The sequence below is a fragment of the Mesoplodon mirus genome (genome assembly GCF_964341445.2).
Source record: "Mesoplodon mirus genome assembly, chromosome: 16".
Taxonomy (NCBI): domain Eukaryota; kingdom Metazoa; phylum Chordata; class Mammalia; order Artiodactyla; family Ziphiidae; genus Mesoplodon; species Mesoplodon mirus.
Window position 1 is genome coordinate 25,108,759 of NC_138992.1, and position 23,829 is coordinate 25,132,587.

Genomic DNA, 23,829 nt, shown 5'->3' on the forward strand with positions numbered 1-23,829 from the left:
GCTTTGGGGAAATGTAGTGACAATTTTCTAGAGGATAATAGTACTTATTTATTAGAATATGCTATTTAGGGGGATTGTAAAATTTCTTTCCATCAATTTATACATTTAAGGACAATTGGTTAAAAAGGAGCAGAGTTCTAACAATAGGCATATATTCATGATTTGGTTTGTTTTCAGCGTTTGTAAGCATCTAAAATAAAAATAAACTTAAAATTAAAATAATGATTACTATAATTCTAATTAGTTGTAAAAATATATGTTTAATCAAGGGGTGCACTCTGCATTTTCTTCTGACCCTAAAATATTCAAACATTACATTATCCAAAAAATATATATTTTCTTTTGTCCATGAGGTATGAGGATGAGACAAGAGTTAGAAAGAGGAAAGAGATAAAAGGGAGAAATGAGCTGACATTTAAGAAGAAAAAAGAAACATGAAAGAACAGTTTAAAAGTGGAAAGAGAAAAATAGAATATTCTGTGAGATGGAGAGTAGAGAATAAGAACTTTACACTGTACACATAAACCATTTTTGTTTAAAGCAGAAGAAAACCCCTATTCTACATGATTATTACAAAGCTTTTTCATATGTCATATGTGTCAGTTGACTAATCCTAGTGTTCTTGCCATAAGAAATAAAAATCCATGTAAAGAAAAGGAAGCTCAGGCCATTTGATTATAGATTCATTTCAGCAAGGACCGGCACTCCTACCAGGCATTAAAGCCTTTGAAAAACTTTGAGACCATGCTATGGCTGACATTCAACTTCAGGAGTAAATGCTAGTGGACTGTCCCTAGCATGGATTCAGCCTCACTTTTTACTTTTAAGGGCAAAACATGAGGGACTCAGGAGCCATTACACCACCTCTGTCAAAAGCCCATCTATCTGCAGGTCCCTGGGCTTTTTAAGAAACATGTCACTACATCTACGGAGGGTCTTTAAACATAAAACACCCTACCTCTTATATTTCTGTTGCATTGTTTTGAAAGCACATACTTAGAGACAGAATAAAATTGTATCAGATGACTTCTGTTTCCTGCCAAGATCACACAAAAAGGATATATTACCTTATGCCACTTAAAAAACAATGTATACCTTTTAGAACAGGTGTAAATCCAGAAAATCGAATATATAACAGAAGGACATATGAGATTTGTGTGAGACAAGAAATAGATTCTAAATGACATTCAGATGATAGCTCAGTTTAGGTTTTACCATTTGGTCCCACTGCTAATCTTTACATAAATGAAAATATACTTTGCATTTCTATTTTTAACTATAAATATTTTTAGTTTCAAATGTTATGAATAAAAATTATTTTGCCTTTAAGTGTTCAAAAATTCAAAAAAAGAAAAAGGCTTGATGTCGTAAAAATTCAAATATGAGAGTCAAGTGCAGAGTTATCTTAGGTTGATATCAAAGAATTATCTTTAATTTGTGTTCATTTTCAATATTTGTTATCTGGATAAAATATTAACTGCTTCAAGGCCTTTGAACTTTCTATTTTTTTCTCCTTGGAACATGCATCCCCAAAATACCTTTTGGGCTTACTGCATTGCTTCATTCAAGCTTTCACCTGACTGTCTTCCTTGGTCATCCTATCTAAAATAATTTTCTGCTACTCATCCTCCATTCGTTCTCTATACCCTTATCCTGCCTTTTTATTTTCTTTACAGCAACCACTCACCAGATTATATATAATTTGTTTATTTTCCTAATATTTCTTGCCCTCCTCTCCCTGCCACTGTATTCTTTTTATTGCTCAACAGAAAGAGGACCTGACATACAAGAGGTGTTCAGTAAACATTTGTTCAATGAATGGATTTTAGCAAATAAGTGTGATGATTTCATGAATTTTTGTAGAGGTAGAACAACTGGCCAACTTCCCAAATCCAGGGTCCATGCATTTTTAACTTCAGTCTTTCACCGCATGGTGATACTCTTGCTCACTTTGCTTGCTTAGACTTTTACAAGCCATCTTGAAGCCACAAGACTTTTTTGAGAATCGATAGGAGAGATGCATAGGTAGATTTACATATTACATGGTTAATTTTATTCTTAGAAAGAACAAGTTCTCTATTTATACTTTGCAGTTTAGATATAATCTTTGACAGTCTATTCAGGGTATTATACATAATGATTATATTTTCTCTGCCTTCACTAGTTCAATGAATACTCAGTTAACACCTTAAACCAAGTGAGCATCCAACTGAAATCAAAAGAAAACAGTGCCCTACATTTCTATTGATTTCCATCTCAATTGTAATTGTTTCAGTTTCACAGTTCTTATTACTGCTATCAACACTTTCATTTTTTCTGTCATAGTAGAACAGAATACAATGTTGAATAATTTTGCAAAAAAATCGACATACTAAAATTAAACTATTGGCTTGAAAGCAGCCCCATTAGACATGATGTGCAAGTTGTACTTATAGTTAAAATGGTCAAATACTAAGGGGATCCACAAATTTAACTAACTTGCATAAGAAAACAATATTTAATAATCTTGTACAAATCTGTCATATCAAGTCATTCTTAGGTAAATTACAATAAAGTACAATAATATTTTTATAAGAACATTGGACTTGGAATAGAGGTAAACTTGAAAAAGTTGATGAAGACTGAGTTTTATCTTCCAAATCTGACCTTGTTACACTTCAGATTTCTTACAATTTTTAGTCTCTTAAAATCCCAAACTCTCCTCCCTCTGAGACTCTGTGATAACACCCTGTAGCCACTAATAGCTCTGACAGTATGTGGCCTTAAACGTAAGTACTTCTGTTAATGGGAGGTATCTTTTGAGAAGCCCCTGAACCTGCCACTTACCTGCCCCCCCTTATGGAGAAGTCTTTAATTAGCTGCTTATCCCATCACCCTTATCAGGCTTTGTTTTTGCAAGTCCTTTAGAGAACCAGAAAGAACCATTTTCACTTGTATTGGCTCCAAGGCAACCCATGTCTGTGCCATCTTTTCTCAGAGTGGGAAAGAAATAGATGAAAAAATATATACAATATCTGAATCCTCATTCATTGATTCATTTATTCACCCATCCATTCAACCATAAAAAACTTATTAAATATAATAGTGAATAGCATTTACTAGTATTTGTATGAGTTCTGTTAAGCATTATCTCATTTAATATTTTTGTTTTGTTTTGTTTTTGCGGTATGCGGGCCTCTCACTGTTGTGGCCTCCCCCGTTGCGGAGCACAGGCTCCGGATGCGCAGGCCCAGCGGCCATGGCTCACGGGCCCAGCCGCTCCGCGGCATATGGGATCCTCCCAGACCGGGGCACGAACCCGTATCCCCTGCATCGGCAGGCGGACTCTCAACCACTGCGCCACCAGGGAGGCCCCAATCTCATTTAATATTGACACCAATGCCAGGAGTAAGATAAGAATACTATTTCTCTTTTATAGATAGTAAAACCCCTATGGTTTAGAAACAAAAGAAGAATTAATATTTGAACCCAGGTTGCTTGATTCTAAAGTTTGTTCTCTTAATCTATATGTTATGTTATATAATACTGATTAGAAGGGAACTTTATAATACATCCTTTTTAAAATAGAAAAGAAATGTTAGGCTAAGTTATATACGTGGGAAGTAAAACTTTGTAAAACATTATGTGGTAATGCATATCTGGGAATACTTTTATAATGTAATATTTTGTTGGTAAAAATAAGAATGATTGAAATAGAATTAAATATGGTTTGTTTAGGAAAATACTGGGAGAAAGGAATGATGCAGGAATGGTAAAGAAGTAACTTGTAATCACAAGATATATCACAGATATCACAGATATACAACCAGTCACTCAATAATTTATTTAACGAGCACATATTTCGTGCTTGCCAAGTGTCAGGTCCCTTTCTAGGCACTGGCAACATAGCTTTGAATCAGAAGATAAGACCTCTGCCCTTATGGAGTTTACATTTTGTTCAGATAGTGGTAAATACTAAGTAAAGCAGAGGCTGAAGATTAGAGGAAGACATCCAGGGCATGTTGCTGTTTTATATCCAGATGAGGTGAATGAAGGGGGCTGGGAGGTATATAAATAAAAGTCAAGGAGGTAAGCACATGTATAGACTATGAGGGAGAGAAAGGTCTAGTCATGTTCAAGCCACAACAAGAATCTCACGTGTCTAGAACAGAGTGAATAATGGAAAGAGTGACAGAAGAGTTTGGAGAGGCAGAGCAGAGGCCAAGTCATACGGAGCCTCAAAGTCTGGGAAGAGTTAGAATTTTTTCTAAGTAGTGTGGGAATTCATTGAGCTAGAGAGTGATGTGATCTCAGTTTCAGGAAAGTCACTGTGGCTAGTGTAAGGGTCAGGGGGTGAGTAGAAGCAATAAGACTGAATAGAAAACTATTGCAGAAGTGGAGGGGAAAGTTAATGGTGATTTAGATTGGAAGATCATGATCAATGATGAGAACTGATAAACTTTGGGATATATTTTTAAGATAGAGCTGACAAAGTTTGCTGACAGATTGAATATAAATGTAAATATGAATTTGAAAAGAAAGATAAATTAAGAAAGATAAATTAGGTGGTAACATTTACTGAGATGGCAAATAGTATAGATGGGGGAGAATTTCAAAAGTATTGTTTTGGATGTATGAACTTTGAGATACTTAGTCGATATATTATTGTAGGACTCTGGGTAGAAGTCATGGCTAGAGATAAACATTTAGTATTCATAATCTATAGATGACATGGAAATGGATGCCACCACTGAGGGGCGGTAGTTACAAAGAGATGAGAAGATGGTGTAGGTCACAGTGTTACAGCATTTACATTGAAAGCATCAGAAGAAGGAGGATGAGCTAAAAAATATTTCTTTAAAAATGCTTTCTCACACTGTTTTAAAAGTTTAAAAATTTAAAACGTTTGTAGTATTCTTTTGAGTAATTACCCTAGATTTTTGCATTCAGTTTTAGAAGTGGCACAAAACTACAGTATTACCTTTTTAAAAAAATATATTACAGGGCTTCCCTGGTGGCGCAGCGGTTGAGAGTCTGCCTGCCGATGCAGGGGACACGGGTTCGTGCCCCGGTCCGGGAAGATCCCACATGCCGTGGAGCGGCTGGGCCCGTGAGCCATGGCCGCTGAGCCTGTGCTTCCGGAGCCTGTGCTCCGCAACGGGAGAGGCCACAACAGTGAGAGGCCCGCGTACCGCACACACACACAAAAAAATATTACAAAAATATATCCTGGTGTCTCACCATTATAGTCAGATTAGGACAAATGTCCAAGGATCACAGTGCCATTGGAATCTAAAATAACAGTAGTTGTAGCGAAAGGAAATATAATTTATTGATTTCATACTGCATTCCAAGCAGTGTGCTAGCTTCTTTATATACATTATCATACCTATTTATTTTCCACAAAAGCCCCTCAGAAACAATTTCATTACCATTTCACAGACAAGGCATCTGAGTTTCGGAGAGTTCAGGGAACATGTCCAACATCACACAGTGTTTCAAATCATAAGCTGGGTCATTCCCAGAATCAAGCTGATGCTACCAGCAGTGTAGGAATTTTGCTTTAAGATTAGTACCTTTTAAAACTGTTAGAAGCTTTTATTGACATCAAAGCAGGTCTCCATACTTGTTCTTTCTTGTAGTAGTTGTACTGGCAATAACCAGACTGGAACCATATTGAGTATTTTCTTTCCACTGAAGAACATGAATGTGGAGCCAAACCACCAGTATTCAAATCCTGTCTTCATCTCTGACTAGCTATGTGATCTTGGGCAAGTTATTTAATCTGTTAGTGACTCCATTTCCTCAGCTGTAAGATGGGGAGAATACTTACTCATATCTCATTGGATTGTTGGGAAGCTTTAATGAGTTAAAATATGTAAAGTGCTTAGAAGAGTGTTGGTATATAGGCTCTATATAAATGTTAGAACATAATTGTTATCATCATCAGTATTGCTCTGCAAAGGATTTCATTACTACTCAAAAGATACATGAAGAGAAAAGTAACTAATGTAAGAATTCTTCCAAAATTCTATACCTAGATATGAACAATTTTTAACACGTGTCAGTGAACTTGTTAGCAATGTAATACAAATTATATGCTATTATTGAGTTAATTATAGTATGACTTTAGATATGCCATTGTAAGTTTTCCATTAATGTTGTCTAATTATTTTTTAAAGGTTTTTGTGCTATAGGAAGACAAATTTCATTGTTCTTATGAGTTTTAAAACATAGTATGATTTGGTTGTGTTTGCAAGTCTAGCATCTGTCGAAGATGTTATCTCTGACCTTTTCTCCTATTTTAATTCTTTGCATTAGAATGAAATCCCTTTCTTGGCTTGCTTTACTTTCAGTGCCCTGTGGTGGAACTTTAAGTAAGCGCAAAGGGACTATTTTGTCTCCTGGATACCCTGAGCCTTATGACAACAATCTGAATTGTGTATGGAAGATGACAGTGCCAGAGGGAGCTGGCATTCAAGTAAGAATATTTAAATTTTTCTTCTTTCATTGTATATTTGAAGTTATTTTTTTCAGAGATGACAGGATGCACGTAATTTCTAGAATTTTAGCCAGTGCTTTTGACAGATGTGGCTGAATTTAAAAGAAAGATAACAACCTAAGTGTCCATCATTGGGCGAATGGATAAAGAAGATGTGGCACATATATACAATGGAATATTACTCAGCCATAAAAATAAATGAAACTGAGCTATTTGTAATGAGGTGGATAGACCTAGAGTCTGTCATACAGAGTGAAGTAAGTCAGAAAGAGAAAAACAAATACCGTATGCTAACACATATATATGGAATTAAAAAAAAAATGTCTTGAAGAACCTAGGGGTAAAACGGGAATAAAGACACAGACCTACTTGAAAATGGACTTGAGGATATGGGGAGGGGGAAGGGTAAGCTGTAACAAAGCGAAAGAGAGGCATGGACATATATACACTACCAAACGTAAGGTAGATAGCTAGTGGGAAGCAGCCGCATAGCACAGGGAGATCAGCTGGGTGCTTTGTGACCGCCTGGAGGGGTGGGATGGGGAGGGTGGGAGGGAGGGAGATGCATGAGGGAAGGGATGTGGGAACAGATGTATATGTATGACTGATTCACTTTGTTATAAAGCAGAAACTAATAAAAAAAAAAGCAAAAGAAAAGAAAGATACTTACCATTAATTTTTTCACCTGCAAGTAACAGAAAGCCAATTCAAGATAGCATAAGCAGTAAGAAAAATGTGTTGCTCCACATAACATGGAAACTTTGAGTAGGATGCTTTAAGCATTGTTTATTTCAGAGGTTCTGTTGTGTAATTCCTGACCCAGGTTTTTTGTCCATCTCTCTGTTCTGCTATTCTTAGCATGTTGGCTTAGTTCTTGGACTTCCTTTCTCATGGTTTTGAGATGGCTACAAAAGCTCTAGGCAAACAGGCTTCCGCATCAATGGCCAATAGACAAAATGGAATCTCTCTATTTTATGTACTTTTGTAACAGTTAAGAGAACTTTTCAAGAAACCTTCCAGCAGACTTTCCCTCCTGTCCTATGGACCAAAATTACAATGGTACCCATTTTTAAGCCATACACTGGGCAATAACAAAAGATTTACTATGATTTGTCTTAAAAAAAATTAAGATTAGGTACCTGGATCAGGCAAGGGGCTTAGCCTTCTCTGGTGTACACAGCTCTCATTTAATTGAACAAAACCATTCTCTGTCAGCAAAGAAGATGAATGCTATTCTATAGACAGTCAACAGTATCTACCATATTACTTCAATTGTGACCATTTTGTGGGGGGAGCAATTTGACCAGCTACTCTGTTTGAGAAGGAAATTATTTCTGGTTAAGTTGATAGCATTTTACTGCTGAGTCAGTATTTACCCCATGGAACACAATTATGCTTCACAAAGTATTACATAGTCTATATTTTATAAAAATAACTTGACTGTTTCTCCAATTGAGTCATAGGGTTTTGCTTTAGAAACTTGAGATATATATCAGTCATGGAAAAAGTAGTCAAGGCATCATTCATTAAACCTGAAATTAGATAGAAGTACAATTTTCAGTAAAAATAATAAACTTTTTGAATTTATCTTTATAACTTTTCAGAAAATTCAAAAAAAAATACTTGAGGCGTCAGGTATAAAATAGGCCAATAAATCAATGAAAAAGCTTGAAATGTACTTTTTCAGTGTTTTAAAAATATTAACAATAAAAAAACTGCTTATATTTGGCTAGTTGTACTATTATTTTATGGTCAACTTGTAAAATCCGAAGATAACCAATCAACCCTATCCTATTATTGGTAGAATTAATAAAGATTTTAGGATTGTCCAGACAATCTGAAATGAGGTGATACCTTTAAAACTTTCCTAGAACATTTACTATATCATATGCCTATACACTTATGAAGATTATCCTAGAGCATTTATATAGTGACGTCAGCTTGACCATTTCTATCTCATCTTAAAATAATAATGCCCTTGGCATTTCCCCTCTAGTTCTCATCCTCTATTTCTGACTCCCTGCGATGTGGCTTCAGCATCCAATGCTCTATTTGAGTCATTCTTATAGTGATCACTGAGGACCCATGCCATTAAATCCATTGAATTGCTCATCCTTCCTATTTCGTTAGCAGCATTCTATCTTACCCATTCTCCCCTCACTCTTTTTTTTTTTTTTTTTTTTTTTTTGCGGTACGCGGACCTGTCACTGTTGTGGCCTCTCCCGTTGTGGAGCACAGGCTCCAGATGCACAGGCTCAGTGGCCATGGCTCATGGACCCAACCGTTCCACGGCATGTGGGATCTTCTCAGACCGGGGCATGAACCCGTGTCCCCTGCTTCAGCAGTCGTACTCTGAACCATTGTGCCACCAGGGAAGCCCTCTCCCCTCACTCTTAAAACACCTTTTCCCTCCATTCTACCCAATACTCTCTTGGATTTTGTTTTGTTTTCTTTTCTACATGTATGGCTTCTGCTTCTACATCTAGGAACATGATCTCCTCTTCTTCACTTCATCACATATGGTGTTTGTGAGATTCTGTGGGCTTTGTCAGTCTCACATTATACCATTCTCTCTGCCACCTTGTCTACTTTCACAGCTTCAAATACCATTATGTGCTGATGATGTCCAGGACCTGAATCACAGTAGATAAACAGAAAACATCTTTCTTAAATGAAGGATTGAATAAATGATTTCTTTTTTAATTATTTATTTTTTGACTTTTTGAATTTTATTTTATTTATTATTTTTATTCAGCAGTTTCTTATTAGTCATCAATTTTATCCACATCAGTGTATACAAGTCAATCCCAATGTCCCAGTTCATCACACCACCACCACCACCCCCGACCACTTTCCCCCCTGGGTGTCCATACATTTGTTCTCTACATCTGTGTCTATTTCTGCCCTGCAAACCAGTTTATCTGTACCATTTTTCTAGGTTCCACATATGTGCATTAATATACGATATTTGTTTTTCTCTTTCTGACTTACTTCACTCTGTATGACAGTCTCTAGATCCACCCACGTCTCTACAAATGACCCAATTTCATTCTTTTTTATGGCTGAGTAATATTCCATTGTATATATGTACCACATCTTCTTTATCCATTCATCTGTTGATGGGCATTTAGGTTGGTTCCATGACCTGGCCATTGTAAATAGTGCTGCAATGAACATTGGGGTGCATGTGTCTTTTTGAATTATGGTTTTCTTGGGGTATATGCCCAGTAATGGGATTCCTGGGTCATATGGTAATTCTATTTTTAGTTTTTTAAGGAACCTCTATACTGTTCTCAATAGTGACTGTATCAATTTACATTCCCATCAACAATGCAAGAGGGTTCCCTTTTCTCCATACCCTCTCCAGCATTTGTTGTTTGTAGATGTTCTGATGATGCCCATTCTAACTGGTGTGAGGTGATACCTCATTGTATTTTTCATTTGCATTTCTCTAATAATTAGTGATATTGAGTGGCTTTTCATGTGCTTCTTGGCCATCTGTATGTCTTCTTTGGAGAAATGTCTATTTAGGTCTTCTGCCCATTTTTTGATTGGGTTGTTTGTTTTTTAATATTGAGCTACATGAGCTGTTTATATATTTTGGAGATTAATCCTTGTCTGTTGGTTCGTTTGCAAATATTTTCTCCCATTCTGAGGGTTGTCTTTTCATCTTGTTTGTACTTTCCTTTGCTTTGCAAAAGCTTTTAAGTTTCATTAGGTCCCATTTGTTTATTTTTGTTTTTATTTCCATTACTCTAGGAGGTGGATCAATAAAGATCTTGCTGTGATTTATATCAAAGAGTGTTCTTCCTATGTTTTCTTCTAAGAGTTTTATAGTGTCCAGTCTTACATTTAGGTCTCTAATCCATTTTGAGTTTATCTTTGTGTATGATGTTAGGGAATGTTCTTATTTCATTCTTTTACATGTAACTGTCCAGTCTTCCTAGCACCACTTATTGAAGAGACTGTCTTTTCTCCATTGTATATCCTTGCCTCCTTTGTCATAGATTAATTGACCATAGGTGTGTCGGTTTATCTCTGGGCTTTCTATCCTGTTCCATTGATCTATATTTCTGTTTTTGTGCCAGTACCGTACTGTCTTGATTACTGTTGCTTTGTAGTATAGTCTGAAGTCAGGGAGTCTGATTCCTCCAGCTCCATTTTTATCCCTCAAGACTGCTTTGGCTGTTGGGGGTCTTTTGTATCTTCATACAAATTTTAAGATTTTTTATTCTAGTTCTGTAAAAAAATGCCATTAATAGTCTGATAGGAATTACATTGAATCTGTAGATTGCTTTGGGTAGTATAGTCCTTTTCACAATATTGATTCTTCCAATCTAAGAACATGGTATATCTCTTCAGCTGTTTGTATCATGTTTAATTTCTTTCATCAGTGTCTTATAGTTTTCTGCATACAGGTCTTTCATCTCCCTTGGTAGGTTTATTCCTAGGTGTTTTATTGTTTTTGTTTCAGTGGTAAATGGGAGTGTTTCCTTAATTTCTCTTTCAGATTTTTCATCATTATTATATGGGAATGCAAGAGATTTCTGTGCATTAATTTTGTATCCTGCAACTTTACCAAATTCATTGATTAGCTCTAGTAGTTTGAATAAATGATGATTTCTAAACCTAAATATCTAATCCACACCTTTCACCTAAGCTGCATGCCATTAATCCAACTGCCCACTGAACATTTTGAGCTAAACTTCTAACATCTCTAATTCAACCTGTTCAAAGCTGTCTTCATGACTTTCTTCTCAAAGTTGTGAATCTTACACATTGTGGTCTGTCTCAGAATGAATCCCTTAACCATTCAGTTGCACAAGCCAACAACCTTGGTGATTTTTTTTCTGTCTCCCACTGCACGAAGAACTGTGTCAGGTCTGTCTTTCACAAACCTCTCAAGTAAGTCTATTTTCTCTATCCACACTTTTACCACTCAAGTTTAAGTGGCCATCATCCCTGTCCTGGGTTCGTATTCTCCTCCAATCTATTCCTCATAGGGCAAAGAGAGTGATTTTCTAAAAATAAAAATCTAATGCTGTAACTTTCCTACTTTACAGTACATCAGTTGTCCTTGCTATCCTTAACTCCTCAACACAGCTGATTTCACCTTTGTGCTTTATCCTCATTTCTTGCCTCTGTTTTAGTTCTTTATAGCAAACTGGCTCTCTCTCTCTTGCCTCTTGGCCTTTGTGAATGTTCTTCCCTCTGCTGGCAACACTCTCCATCATCTCCCTTTATTTGGCTTATTCTTATTCATTATTTCAGTCTCAAGGTAAAAACAGTTCCTGTGGAAGAACTTCCATGAACTTGAAACCACATTAAGTCCTCTTGCTATGTGTTCTCATAGATCCCTATAATTTCCTTATTGTAACACCTGTCACATGTTACTGCTTTTACTTAATTACCTATAAGCTCATGAGGGCAGTAACCAAGTCTGTTCTGGCAGCTAACACAGTGCCTTGTAGTCTGTGCTCAGTAAATATTTTAGAATGAACCAATGAATACCTGCAAAAGGTGTGGAGTTTTAAGCCACTTTAAGGAGTTAACATAGCATGATGGACCAATACGACATCTGCAGATAATGTTATGTGATATATCACTGCCTTAGCCAAACACTGTTCAAAACCAGACACTTGTATCAATGACACTATAAAATCTTTCACTGAGAGAGAGTGGAATGGACTTATATATACTACCAAATATAAAATAGATAGCTAGTGGGAAGCAGCCACCTAGCACAGGGTGATCAGCTCAGTGCTTTGTGACCACCTAGAGGGGTGGGATAGGGAGGGAGGGAGGGAGATGCAAGAGGGAGGAGATATGGAGGTATATGTATATGCATAGCTGATTCACTTTGTTATAAAGCAGAAACTAACACACCATTGTAAAGCAATTATACTCTAATAAAGATGTTAAAAAAAATCTTTCACTGAGGAAGCAATGTATTTAATGATTGTACATTAGAAAACAAAATTTGAGTTTAGCAGAGCATTTATCAAACTTACAGAGTGTGAAGCATATTGGACTTTTTTAAATACTCTATATAACTACCAAGAGCTTTTTTCTAATTAATGTCTTACATGTTTGCTAATTTTAGACATGTCACTAAATCATAGAAAATTATAACACACACACACACACACACACACACACACAGTATATGACATATTTAAAATTTCACTAACTTCGCCTACAAACGAGCTGGCTAGTACACCAGATTTAAAGCAGTGTTTAACTTATTTTATTCTGTTGGGCTAAACATGTGTGTGAATAAAGAATTATATGAATATTCAATAAATCATATATGAAATGAAATGGGATAACCACTGGTGGAAAGAACAGAAAAAACATTTGGAATGCTGAAAAAGTTACAAATAAGATAGGTGATTGAGAATTTTGAGGAAATAACCTCAACAAATAAATGAACTTGTTGTATTACTGTTACATGAAAAGTGTGTGGAGAGGAGTGTATTCATTTGTTTCCCTGTTTATTTTAGCAAGGTACATTGGAGGGAGAATTCCAAAGGAGCTACATTTAACAGTAACAGAGTTACCAAGCAAAGAGCAATTGTTATGTGATGAATCAGTTTAAAAAAATGTTGTTTACTTAATTGTATCAATTTGTAGAATGAGATGATAATGAGTCAGTATAATCATCCAAAGTAAAATGTGATTTGCATGTTTCTATGAGGGATACCAGGTTTTAGTTATTTGAAATTCATTACCTCATAAAGCTATCCTGTTGTCATAATGGGCAACTCCATCTAATTTAAAGTTCTGAACACTGAATCTGTAGCTGCTCCTTTAAGTAAAAGACTTAAAGTCTTTTACTGGACTCTCATTTGGCTTTCTGTCATAGTGGGTCCTCAGCCATTTACTTGAGTCTCCTATACCCTCTGTGTGTTTAATATGCCAAACTACATTCACAATTTTCCCAGAATCCTAGTGGCAAACTGCATTAGTTTTCTGTGACTTCTGTAACAAATCCTAAACTCAACAGCTTAAAGTAACAGAAATGTATTCTCTCATGGTACTGGAGGCCAAAAGTCCCAAATCAGTTTTACTGCCCTGAGACTGAGGTGCTGACAGGGCTGCTCTCCCACCACCATTCACTCTCCCCTCTGCTCAAGCTCTAGGGAAGATTCCTCTCCTGGCCTCTTCCAGCTTCTGGTAGCTGCCAGCATTCCTTGGCTTCTGACCACATCACTCCAATTTCTGCTTCTGTGATCACACTGCATTCTCTTCTGTCTGTGTCAAATCTTTTTTGAAATCTGATAAGAACACGTGTGACTGCATGTAAAGCTCATTTAAATCATCTAGGATAGTCTCCCTATCTCAAGATATTTAGTTTATTCAGATCTGAAAGACCCTTTTCCGTACAAGGCAATATTTACAGGCTCAAGAGATCAGGATCTGATATCTTTGTGAGCCATATTCATATATATATGTCCAGATTAAACAGATTTTCTTCCTGTCTCCAAGGTAATAGGTTTTCCTGAGGATGTCTACATTTTTGTTTGTGCCATCCCTCTGATCTCAGTAACTCAGGGAAAAAATTATTTTAAAATCTTTCCTGTCATTTCCATCTCCTATTCATATCACACAAAATCCAGTAATTTCCCCTATAACAACACATGTAATGTGACTTCTGGGTCCCCCTTTCTACCATTCCTGCCTACTAACCTACTTTATTTAGTCTTTCATTGCTTCTCATGTGGACTACTGCAATAAACATTAAAGTTGTCTTTTCACTTTTATTTTCTTCACTCAATTCAGTAGTACCTACTTAAAACACAGTCCTGATTATGCTCCTTCAATCCACCTTCTAAAACCTTCAATGAAATATTCCTCAATTGCACAATTATTATGCTGGTATTCAGTCTTTATAGCCCTTCTCTCTCATTCCCTTTTTTAGCTAAGATGCATTAAATCCTCAGTACACACTAGGTACTATTCTAAGGTAAAATCATTTAATTTTTACAGCAAACCTATGAATTATATGCCTTTATTACAGTGATTTATGTAAGAAATCTATGGCACAGAGAGATTAACAATTCTTTTCAGGTTACATGCCAGTGAGTGGATGGAGCCAGGAAGTTGTATACCCTGGCATTCTAATGCTAATATTTCTTGTATTTATCCAGAACCTTTACTCTTTCTAACTTTTCTATACTTTTTCTAACTTTGCATGCCTATTTTCTCTTGTGTGAATACCCTCCACTGTGGCTAAGTTAGATTACTGATGGATCACTAAATCTCCCTCATGGCTTGTCTCCTCTACATTTTTACTAACTCAGTTTCTTTCAGTGGAAAACTGCTCAATACATTTTGCTTATCTCAATTGTCAACTCTTGCAAGAATCCTTACTTTTATTTTCTCTTTCTTTTTTCTTTCTTTTTTTTTTAAAGCCAAATATGTCTTTTTATTTTCCTGAATTGAAGGAAAGGAAAATTCAGATATGAAGAGAGAATTGACCATTGTTTAAGGAGTCGGGGGTTATATTACAATCATACAGCTTTAATTCCAATCATCTTTCTGTCCTGGAACATTGCCATTGGGCCTAATGCCTGTCACACAGGCAGGGTATCTGTTGCCATGTGGCACTCATCCCTGGAAAAGAGGCTCCAGCATTCATTTGAATGGAAGAATGATGAAGGCCTATTTTGTGGATAAGAAATTTTTAATGAATGCAATTGTTAGAAGTATTTAGTGAATGAGTGTGATGCTTACATCTATAATAGACTTTAGCTAAATAAAAATAAATTTAGTAAGGCTATTCCTTTACCTCCTCCTAAACTATAAAATATATAATAAAGAAAAATAGATAACATCCACAGTTGTGAGGGTTTTCTGGGTTCTTGCAAAAGCTCAAGCTGTGCCAAGTGAAGTGCAACAAAGGAACACATGCCTCTTTCTTTAAATAAACTTTAATAGACATGAGAGAATTATACTCCAGCATTTTCCTTATCAACTTAATGGACCTTCACAGTGATTTAGTTATTACGATGCCATTTATAAAAATATAGCTATTTATAAAAATAATCTTTAAAAGATGTACCCAAATCAGTTATAAAGTATTATTTTTGGTTATCCATATTGAAATTTATTAAATATGTGCATAGTGGATTATTATGTTAATTTTTAAAAATAAAATAAAGACAGGAAATTTAGCAAAGGTTATGCAAAGTAAAACATAATAAAATGTATCCAGGATAAACCTAGTTCAAAAAATGTATATATTATAGAGTCTTATATGCTTATGTGGTCCTCAATGTGGACCACAAATCTGGTTATTCCCTAATAGGTAAAGCAAATGAGAAAACTCAGTCACTGACAAGAATCAAACATTCCAAAACAAAAAAGTTAAACAGCTGTTTTGGAACATGCCTTGATTCAGATTCCAGGCACTAAGACATTAGATTAATCCAAAGCTGAGGTGGTGACAGACATTTTCAATGTTATACCCGTAGTGAACACTCCTAGATGCCTCAGAGGCTTTTATTATAAAAGTTAGTGCATGTAGGCCAGTGTCATAAAGGCAAAGATCAGTTCTGTTAAAGTCCTTCCATGAAGGGCCACAATGATATGGTCCAGGCTTTAAGTTCTCTCTTGCAGAGGAGATAAGTAGACTATAGTATATGTATCTCATTAAAAGTATGTGTTCTTACCAGTAATTATTATTTCATAGGTGCAAGTTGTCAGCTTTGCTACAGAACATAATTGGGATTCTCTGGACTTTTATGATGGGGGAGACAACAATGCTCCAAGACTTGGAAGTTATTCAGGTAAATGAGAGAGCTGAGCTTAATTAAAATACATTATAATTAGGAATGTAAGATCTCTCTCTCTCTTTGAAGAGCTCCCTAGAACTCTGACTTGGTGGTTTTAATTTTGCTTTTTACAAACTATATGCAATGAACTAAATTACAAGGTTAGAAGCTTCAAAGTCTTTAAAGGTAATGAAATTGAAATTGATGTTTAAGACCTTACTGTAGTGTTACTATATTTGTGTAATTATTTATTGATGTTTTTGTGTTACTAGTATTATTTTTAGCTGAGCTATGGTTCAGGAATAGTATGTATGCCCCTCTCCCTTAAAAAAAAGGATGAGTAGTAATAGTGAAAAATTAGACAGTGCTTGGTAATTATGGTATATTCACTTAATAGAATATTATGCAGCCATTAAAACAATTATAGAAACTATGTAACAACATGGTAAATGCTACAAGGTACTGTTGAGTGAGAATAAAGAAAATACAAAATTAATTCTATGAAATGAATTAAATTATATAAAATTCATACTATATACATATGTACCAAGACCAGAAAGTTTTAAAATTTGTTATGGTTTTTAAAGGTAGTTTATGCATTTATCTAACAGCTTCTTATAGAATATTTAGGATAAAATGAAGTTTTAATTTTAACTGTACCTTTTACTTTAATTTTGATTATAGTGTTTAACTCTAGAAATATAAACATAGCTAAACTATAAACTTACATATTTCAGATATACTGAATTTTGAATGGTATTAAGTTTTTAATAGATTAAAAATATTTTAGGGCTTCCCTGGTGGCGCAGTGGTTTGGAGTCCGCCTGCCGGTGCGGGGGACATGGGTTCGTGCCCCGGTCTGGGAGGATCCCGCATGCCGTGGAGCGGCTGGGCCTGTGGGCCATGGCCACTGGGCCTGCGCGTCCAGAGCCTGTGCTCCGCAACGGGAGAGGCCACAGCAGTGAGAGGCCCGCGTACGGAAAAAAAAAAAAAAAAAAAAAAAAAAATTTTAGATATAGATTGAGAGAGAAATTTTTCTTGGAAAAATTGTATAAATTTTTGAGTATTCATTTGTCTATAATAGACGAGGTGTAATACTTTCTGAATAATAAATACAATAATGAAGATGATGAAAGTGATAAATAATAACAGCTGTTGATTACCAAGTGCTAGCTCTGCATGAAGCTTGTCGTACATTTCCTCATTTGATCTTTTTAGCAGTCCTGGTAGGTGATTGACACTAAGAGAAATTAAGTTGCCCGAGGTCGTACAGCTAATGTTAGAATGAGACTGGGACCCAGCTGGTGTGACTCCAGAGTCAGAGCTATTAATCACTAAGATCCTCAGAGACCAAAGGCAGTCTGAGTGACCTTTGAGTTTCTGTTTACCTCTGTCTTCAGTGATTCAGTTAGGACGCTATAGACAGAGCAAGTTCAGGGGGAAAAATAAAAGCAATCGTGTGTTCTTTAATGAGTTTGTCCCGGTTTCTCCTATAGAAGGCTCAGTGATTAAGGTTCATAGAGTTATGTAAAGTGTGAAGTAACTAGAAAATTACAAAAAAAATTGTTTGCAACACTATCAGATATTTGTTGAACTTTATCTTGAGACCGTTGACAGTTATTTTTATGGTTGTCTTTTGAAACTGCTTGAATTGTAAAATTAAGGATCTTGAACTATTACTCAATGTCAAATAGTCAAGAAGTAATTGGTTCAAGCAGATATGTTATATTTTCAACTCAGTAATTGAATAATTAAAGTTGATTTCCTGTCGAAGTTCAGAACACGATTATATAGCATTTGCTAAAAGACAAGGCTGACACTAGTTCATAATTGGCATCGTTTTGAATGCTAACTACCAGCTTTGCTGTCAAGGTGTAAGAAACATCAAGGTACTTGACCTGGTATAGAACATAAATGTATATATTTAAATATCATAATAAAGGCCAATAAATGAATATATCTTTAAGCCCATACAAAATTTTGTTATTATACCATAAAAATCGCATGCAGACTTTAAAACTAAGTTTATTATTAGCTTGTACATGAACTATTGAAATCCACATGAAATTCAAAATATTTATTTTAGGTGACTAGTAAAATTTACTGCTTTGATTTTCACCAGCCTTCTTTTTTTGCTCGTACCTATTTTTAGGGAGCAATCTAATGTGCTCTCGAAGGTCTGTCTCCTTGGAGATAGTCAAGAACAGTAATATGAAAGACAAATATGTGAGAAATATTTTTATTTAAAAATTTTGTAAAACACTTTACTAATATATAATTTCAGTGATAACTAATTGGCTAATTAATAGTTAACTTAGTTTTATTAATAATACTTATTATGTGATCACTGAACTACTTTTTCAATTATCGTTTCAGGAACAACAATTCCCCATCTTTTGAATAGCACATCTAATAATCTATATCTAAATTTTCAATCAGACATCAGTGTTTCTGCTGCAGGATTTCACCTTGAATACACAGGTAAATATATCATGTGCTATTCAGGAAAATTAAGAACAAATTTATATTAATTTTAAATGTTACTTTTCTGAATATAGAAAGTTAATGGACTTTGCAAAAGAGAACATTTGGGCTTACTTTCTTAAGATTTTGAAGTGTTTCTTCAACTACAAAATTATATGTATAAAGTTCTGATTATTTTCATCAGAATTTACATTTTCTTTTTTTTTAAGTGTCAGTACACTTAAGATAAGATTTTACCCTCTTAACAAAAGTTTTAAGTGCACAGTACAGTAGTGTTAACTATAGGCGCAGTGTTGTACAGCAGATTTCTAGAGCTTATCCATCTTGCATAACTGAAACTTTATACGCATTGAACAGCAACTCCGCATTTCTCCCTCCTCTCAACCTCTGGAAACCAACATTCTACTTTATATTTCTATGAGTTTGACTATTCTAGATCCTTCATATAAGTGATATCATGTAGCATTTGTCCTTCTGTGTCTGGCTTATTTCATTGAGCATAATGTCCACCAAGTGCACCAATGTTGTCACATACAACAGAATTTTTTCTCCTTTTTAAGACTGAATAATATTCCACTGTATGTATATAATGTATTTTCTTTATCCATTCCTCCCTTGATGGACATTTAGGTTGTTTCCATATCTTAGCTATTGTGAATAATGCTGCAGTGAACATGGGAGTGCAGATATCTCTTTGACATTCTGATTTCTTTTGGAAATATACCCAGAAATGGGATTGCTAGATCATAAGGTAGATCTACTTTTAATTTTTTTGAGGAACCTCTATAGTGTTTTCCACAGTATCTATACCATTTTACCTTCCAACCAACATTGTATAACGGTTCTAATTTCTTCGTATTCTCACCAACACTTACCTTTTTTTTTTTTGATAAACAAGAGCATTTTATAGTTATCATGGAGAGTACAAATCATAACAAAAACTCCAGTTTTGAGTATTTTTGCACCAAATGACATAACAACAACAATTCTTAAAGTAAATCAGCATGAACCATAAGAAGAAATAAACAAAAATGCATTGTGAAATTTACCAAAATTGACACTAGTAAAGACAGATATTCTAAATAGACCAATTATCATAGGACCAATATAGACAATAATTATTAAAATACAAAAAAAAACATACCTGGTCCAAAAGGCTTCACACAGAAATATTACCAAATCTTTAAAAACCAGGTAATCACAGTGCCATTTAAATTATTCCATCTACTTTTTGTGGCGTATACCATAGGTTCCAATACTTGTCTCAGTGTAAAACTATAAACCAGCCTCTTTTATGAACATGATGCAAATGTTTTAGTTTTCCAGCTTGCTGAGATTTAACTAACATATAACATTGTGTAAGTTTAAAATATACAATATGAGTTGTTCAGAATGTAAATTGGTGCAGCCACTATGGAAAACAGTATGGAGGCTCCTCAAAAAACTAAAAATAGTGTTGCCATATGATCCAGCAGTCCCACTCCTCATATATCCAAAGAAAACTAAAATTCAAAAAGATGCATGCACCCCAATGTTATACAACACTGTAAATCAACTATACTTCAATTAAATAAACAAACAAACAAACAAATAAATAAAACATATGATGTGTTGATTTGATACATGTATCTATTTCAAAATGATTACCACAGTAGGGATAGTTAATACTTCCATTACTTCACATGATCACCTTTTGTTTTCTGTGATGAGAACATTTAAGATCTAGTCTCCTAGTGACTTTGAATGATTCAGTATCATTAACTATAGTCACCATACTGTACATTGGATCCCCAGAACTATTCATCTTATAACTGGAAGTTTGTACCCTTTGATTCACATCTCCCCATTTCTCCCAATCCCAGCCACTGGCAACCACCATCCTACTCATAGTTTCTAAGGGTTTGTCTTTTTAGATTTTACATGTAACTGAGATCATATGGTATTTGTTTTCTCTGAGTTATTTCACTCAGCATAATAACCTGGAGGTCATTTTTTGTTTTTGCAAATGGCAGGATTTCCTTCTTCTACATGGCTAGAGAATATTTCATTGTATATATGTACCACATCTTTTTTTTACTCATCTGTAGAAAGACACTTAGGTTGTTTTCGTATCTTGGCTATTACAAATAATGCTACAATGAACATGTAGTGTAGGTATCTCTTTGAGATCCTGATTTCATTTCCTTTGAATATATACTAAGAAGTGGGATTGCTGGATATATGATAGTTCTATTTTTAATTTTTTGAAGAACCTCCATACTGTTGTCCATAGTGGCTATACCGATATTCATTTCCACGTCTATAGGTGGCTTTGGGTAGTATGGACAGTTTGACAATATTAGTTCTTCCTATTAATGAATATGGAATATTTTCCCATTTATTTGTGTATTCTACAGATTTTTTTCATCAATGTCTTATGAGTTTTATTGTACAGATATTTTACCACCTTGGTGGAATTTGTTCCTATTTTACTATATTTTTCCAATGCTATTATAAATGGGATTATTTTCTTTCTTTCTTTTTTAGATATTTTATGGTTATTGCATAGTATCACAACTGATTTCTTTATATTGATTTCATGTGCTGCATTTTTATTAAATTGATTTATTCTAATATTTTTTGGTGGCATCTTTAGGATTTTTCTCTATATAAGATCATATCTTCCAAACAGACAATTTTACTTTTCTATTTGGAGGCCTTTCATTTCTTTTTCTTGCCTAATTGCTCTGACTAGGACTTCCAGTACTATGTTAAATAGGAGTCATGAGAGTGGTCACCCTTAGTCTTGTTCTTAATCATAGATGAAAAGCGTTTAATCTTTCACCATTGAGTGTGATGTTAGCTGTGGCTTTTTCATATGTGGCCTTTATTATGTCTTAGTAGGCTGTATGTTTCTTGGAATTTATCCATTTCTTCTAGGTTATCTAATTTGTTGGTGTGTAATTGTTCATAGCAGTGTCTTATGATCAATTGTATTTCTGTGGTATCAGTGTAATGCCCTCTCTTTCATTTCTGATTTTATTTGAGTTCTCTTTCTCTCTTTTTTTAAATCTATTTAAAGTTTTCTAATTTTTTTTTATGTTTTAAAAACCAACTCCTTGTTTCTTTGGTCTTTTCTATTGTTTTTATATTCTTCTATTTTATTTCTGCTTTCATAATTGTTATTTTCTTCATTTTGCTAACTTTTGGTTTAGTGTATTCTTTTTCTAGTTCCTTAAGTTGTAAATTTACCTTTTTTTTTTTTGAGATCTTTCTTTTTTTCTTAATGCAGGCATTTATTGCTATAAAATTCCCTCTCAGAATGGCTTTTGCTGCATCCCATAAGTTTGGGTATATTGCATTTCTGATTTTGTTTCTTTCAAAATATATTTTAGTTTCTTCTTTGACTCATTGGTTGTTCAGGAGTGTATTGTTTAATTTCAAATAGTTATGGATTTTCCAGTTTTCCTCCTGTTACTGATTTCTATTTTCATGTCATTGTGGTCAAAAGAGATGTTTGATATGATTTCAATCTTAAATTTGATAAGACTTTGTTTGTGACATAATGTATGATCTGTCATGTAGAATATTCTGTTTGAACTTGAGAAGAACTTGCAATCTGCTACTTTGGAAGGAATGCTTTGTATATGCCTCTTCGGTCTATGTGGTCTAAAGTATAGTTCAAATTCAATGTTTTCTTAATGATTTGATGTCTGGATGATCTATCTGTTGTTGAAAGTGGGGTATTGAAGTCCCCTACTATTATTATATTGTCTGTCTCCATTCAGAACTGTTAAAATTTGCTTAATATATTTGGTTGCTCTGATGTTTGGTTCATATATATTTATGATTGTTATATTCCCTTTTACTTCTCTTTTAAGTTTTTGATGTCACAGTTTACCTCTTCAATATTTTGTATTTATTAACAAATTATTGTAGCTATAGTTATTTTTAAAACTTTTGTCCTTTAACTTTTATTCTAGTGCTAAATGGTTAATCTACCCCCATAGTATGAGTATTCTGAATTTGAATATATACTTAGCTTTACCAGTGTGTTGTACATTTTCATGTTTTCATGTTACTAATTAGTGTCCTTTCATTTCAGCTTGAAGAACTCCTTTCAGTATTTTTTGTAAGGCATGTCTAGTAGTGATGAACCCCCTCAGCTTTTGTTTGTCTGGGAACATCTTTATCTTGCCTTCCTCTGAAGTCCTCTGGTGAACTGCTTTGCTGTATAGAATGTTTTTGCTTGGCAGTTTTATTCTTTCAGCACTTTGAATATAACATCCCTCTCTGTCCATGCTTGTAAGGTTTCTCCAGAGAGAGTTGGTGAAAACCTTTTGCAAGTTCCTTTGTAAGTTACAAGCTTTTTTTTCTCTTACAACTTTTTTTTTTTTTTTTTTTTTTTTTTTGCGGTACGCGGGCCTCTCACTGTTGTGGCCTCTCCCATTGTGGAGCACAGGCTCCGGACATGCAGGCTCAGCGGCCAGGGCTCACGGGCCCAGCCGCTCCACGGCATGTGGGATCCTCCTGGACCAGGGCATGAACCTGTGTCCCCTGCACTGCCAGGCGGACCCTCAACCACTGCGCCACCAGGGAAGCCCTCTCTTACTTCTTTTAAATTCTCTATTTGTCACTGATTTTCTACAGTTTTATTGTAATTCATATAGTAGAAGATCTCTCTAAGTTGAGTTTGTTTGGGGACCCATGACTTTTATGAACATGACTGTTGAGATCTCTCCCCAGATTTGGGAAGTTCTCAGCCACTATTTCTTTAATAAGCTTTCTATTCCCATCTTTCTCTTTTCTCCTCTGGTAGTCCACTAATTTAGAGATTCTTTTCTTTTGATAATATTTCATAGATCATTTAGGCTTTCTTCACTCTCCAATTTTTCTTCTTATTTTCTCCTCTGATTACATAAATTTCAAGCATCCTCTCTTCTTATTCACAGATTCTTCTACTTGAGCTCTCTTTTGCATTTTTTATTCATTAGGTGCATTTTTCAGCTCAAGAATTTCTGTTTGATCCTTTTTTATAATTTCTATCTCTGTTAAACTTCTCATTTTGATCATGTATTGTTTTCCTGGTTTTGTTCAATGAATTTTTGT

General features: G+C 34.8%; 1 protein-coding gene across 3 annotated transcripts in view; it reads left to right on the forward strand.

The window, feature by feature from the left end:
- Positions 1-23,829, forward strand: part of CSMD3 (CUB and Sushi multiple domains 3) — a gene marked incomplete at both ends in the record, with an annotated part of 1,109,686 nt that overhangs the window by 945,915 nt on the left and 139,942 nt on the right. For all 3 annotated transcript variants that reach the window (XM_082600704.1, XM_082600705.1, XM_082600706.1), the window contains 3 exons: positions 6,336-6,460; positions 16,176-16,272; positions 18,634-18,738. In XM_082600704.1, coding sequence (XP_082456830.1) covers positions 6,336-6,460; positions 16,176-16,272; positions 18,634-18,738 — 327 coding nt within the window. The remainder of the gene's footprint in view (positions 1-6,335; positions 6,461-16,175; positions 16,273-18,633; positions 18,739-23,829) is intronic.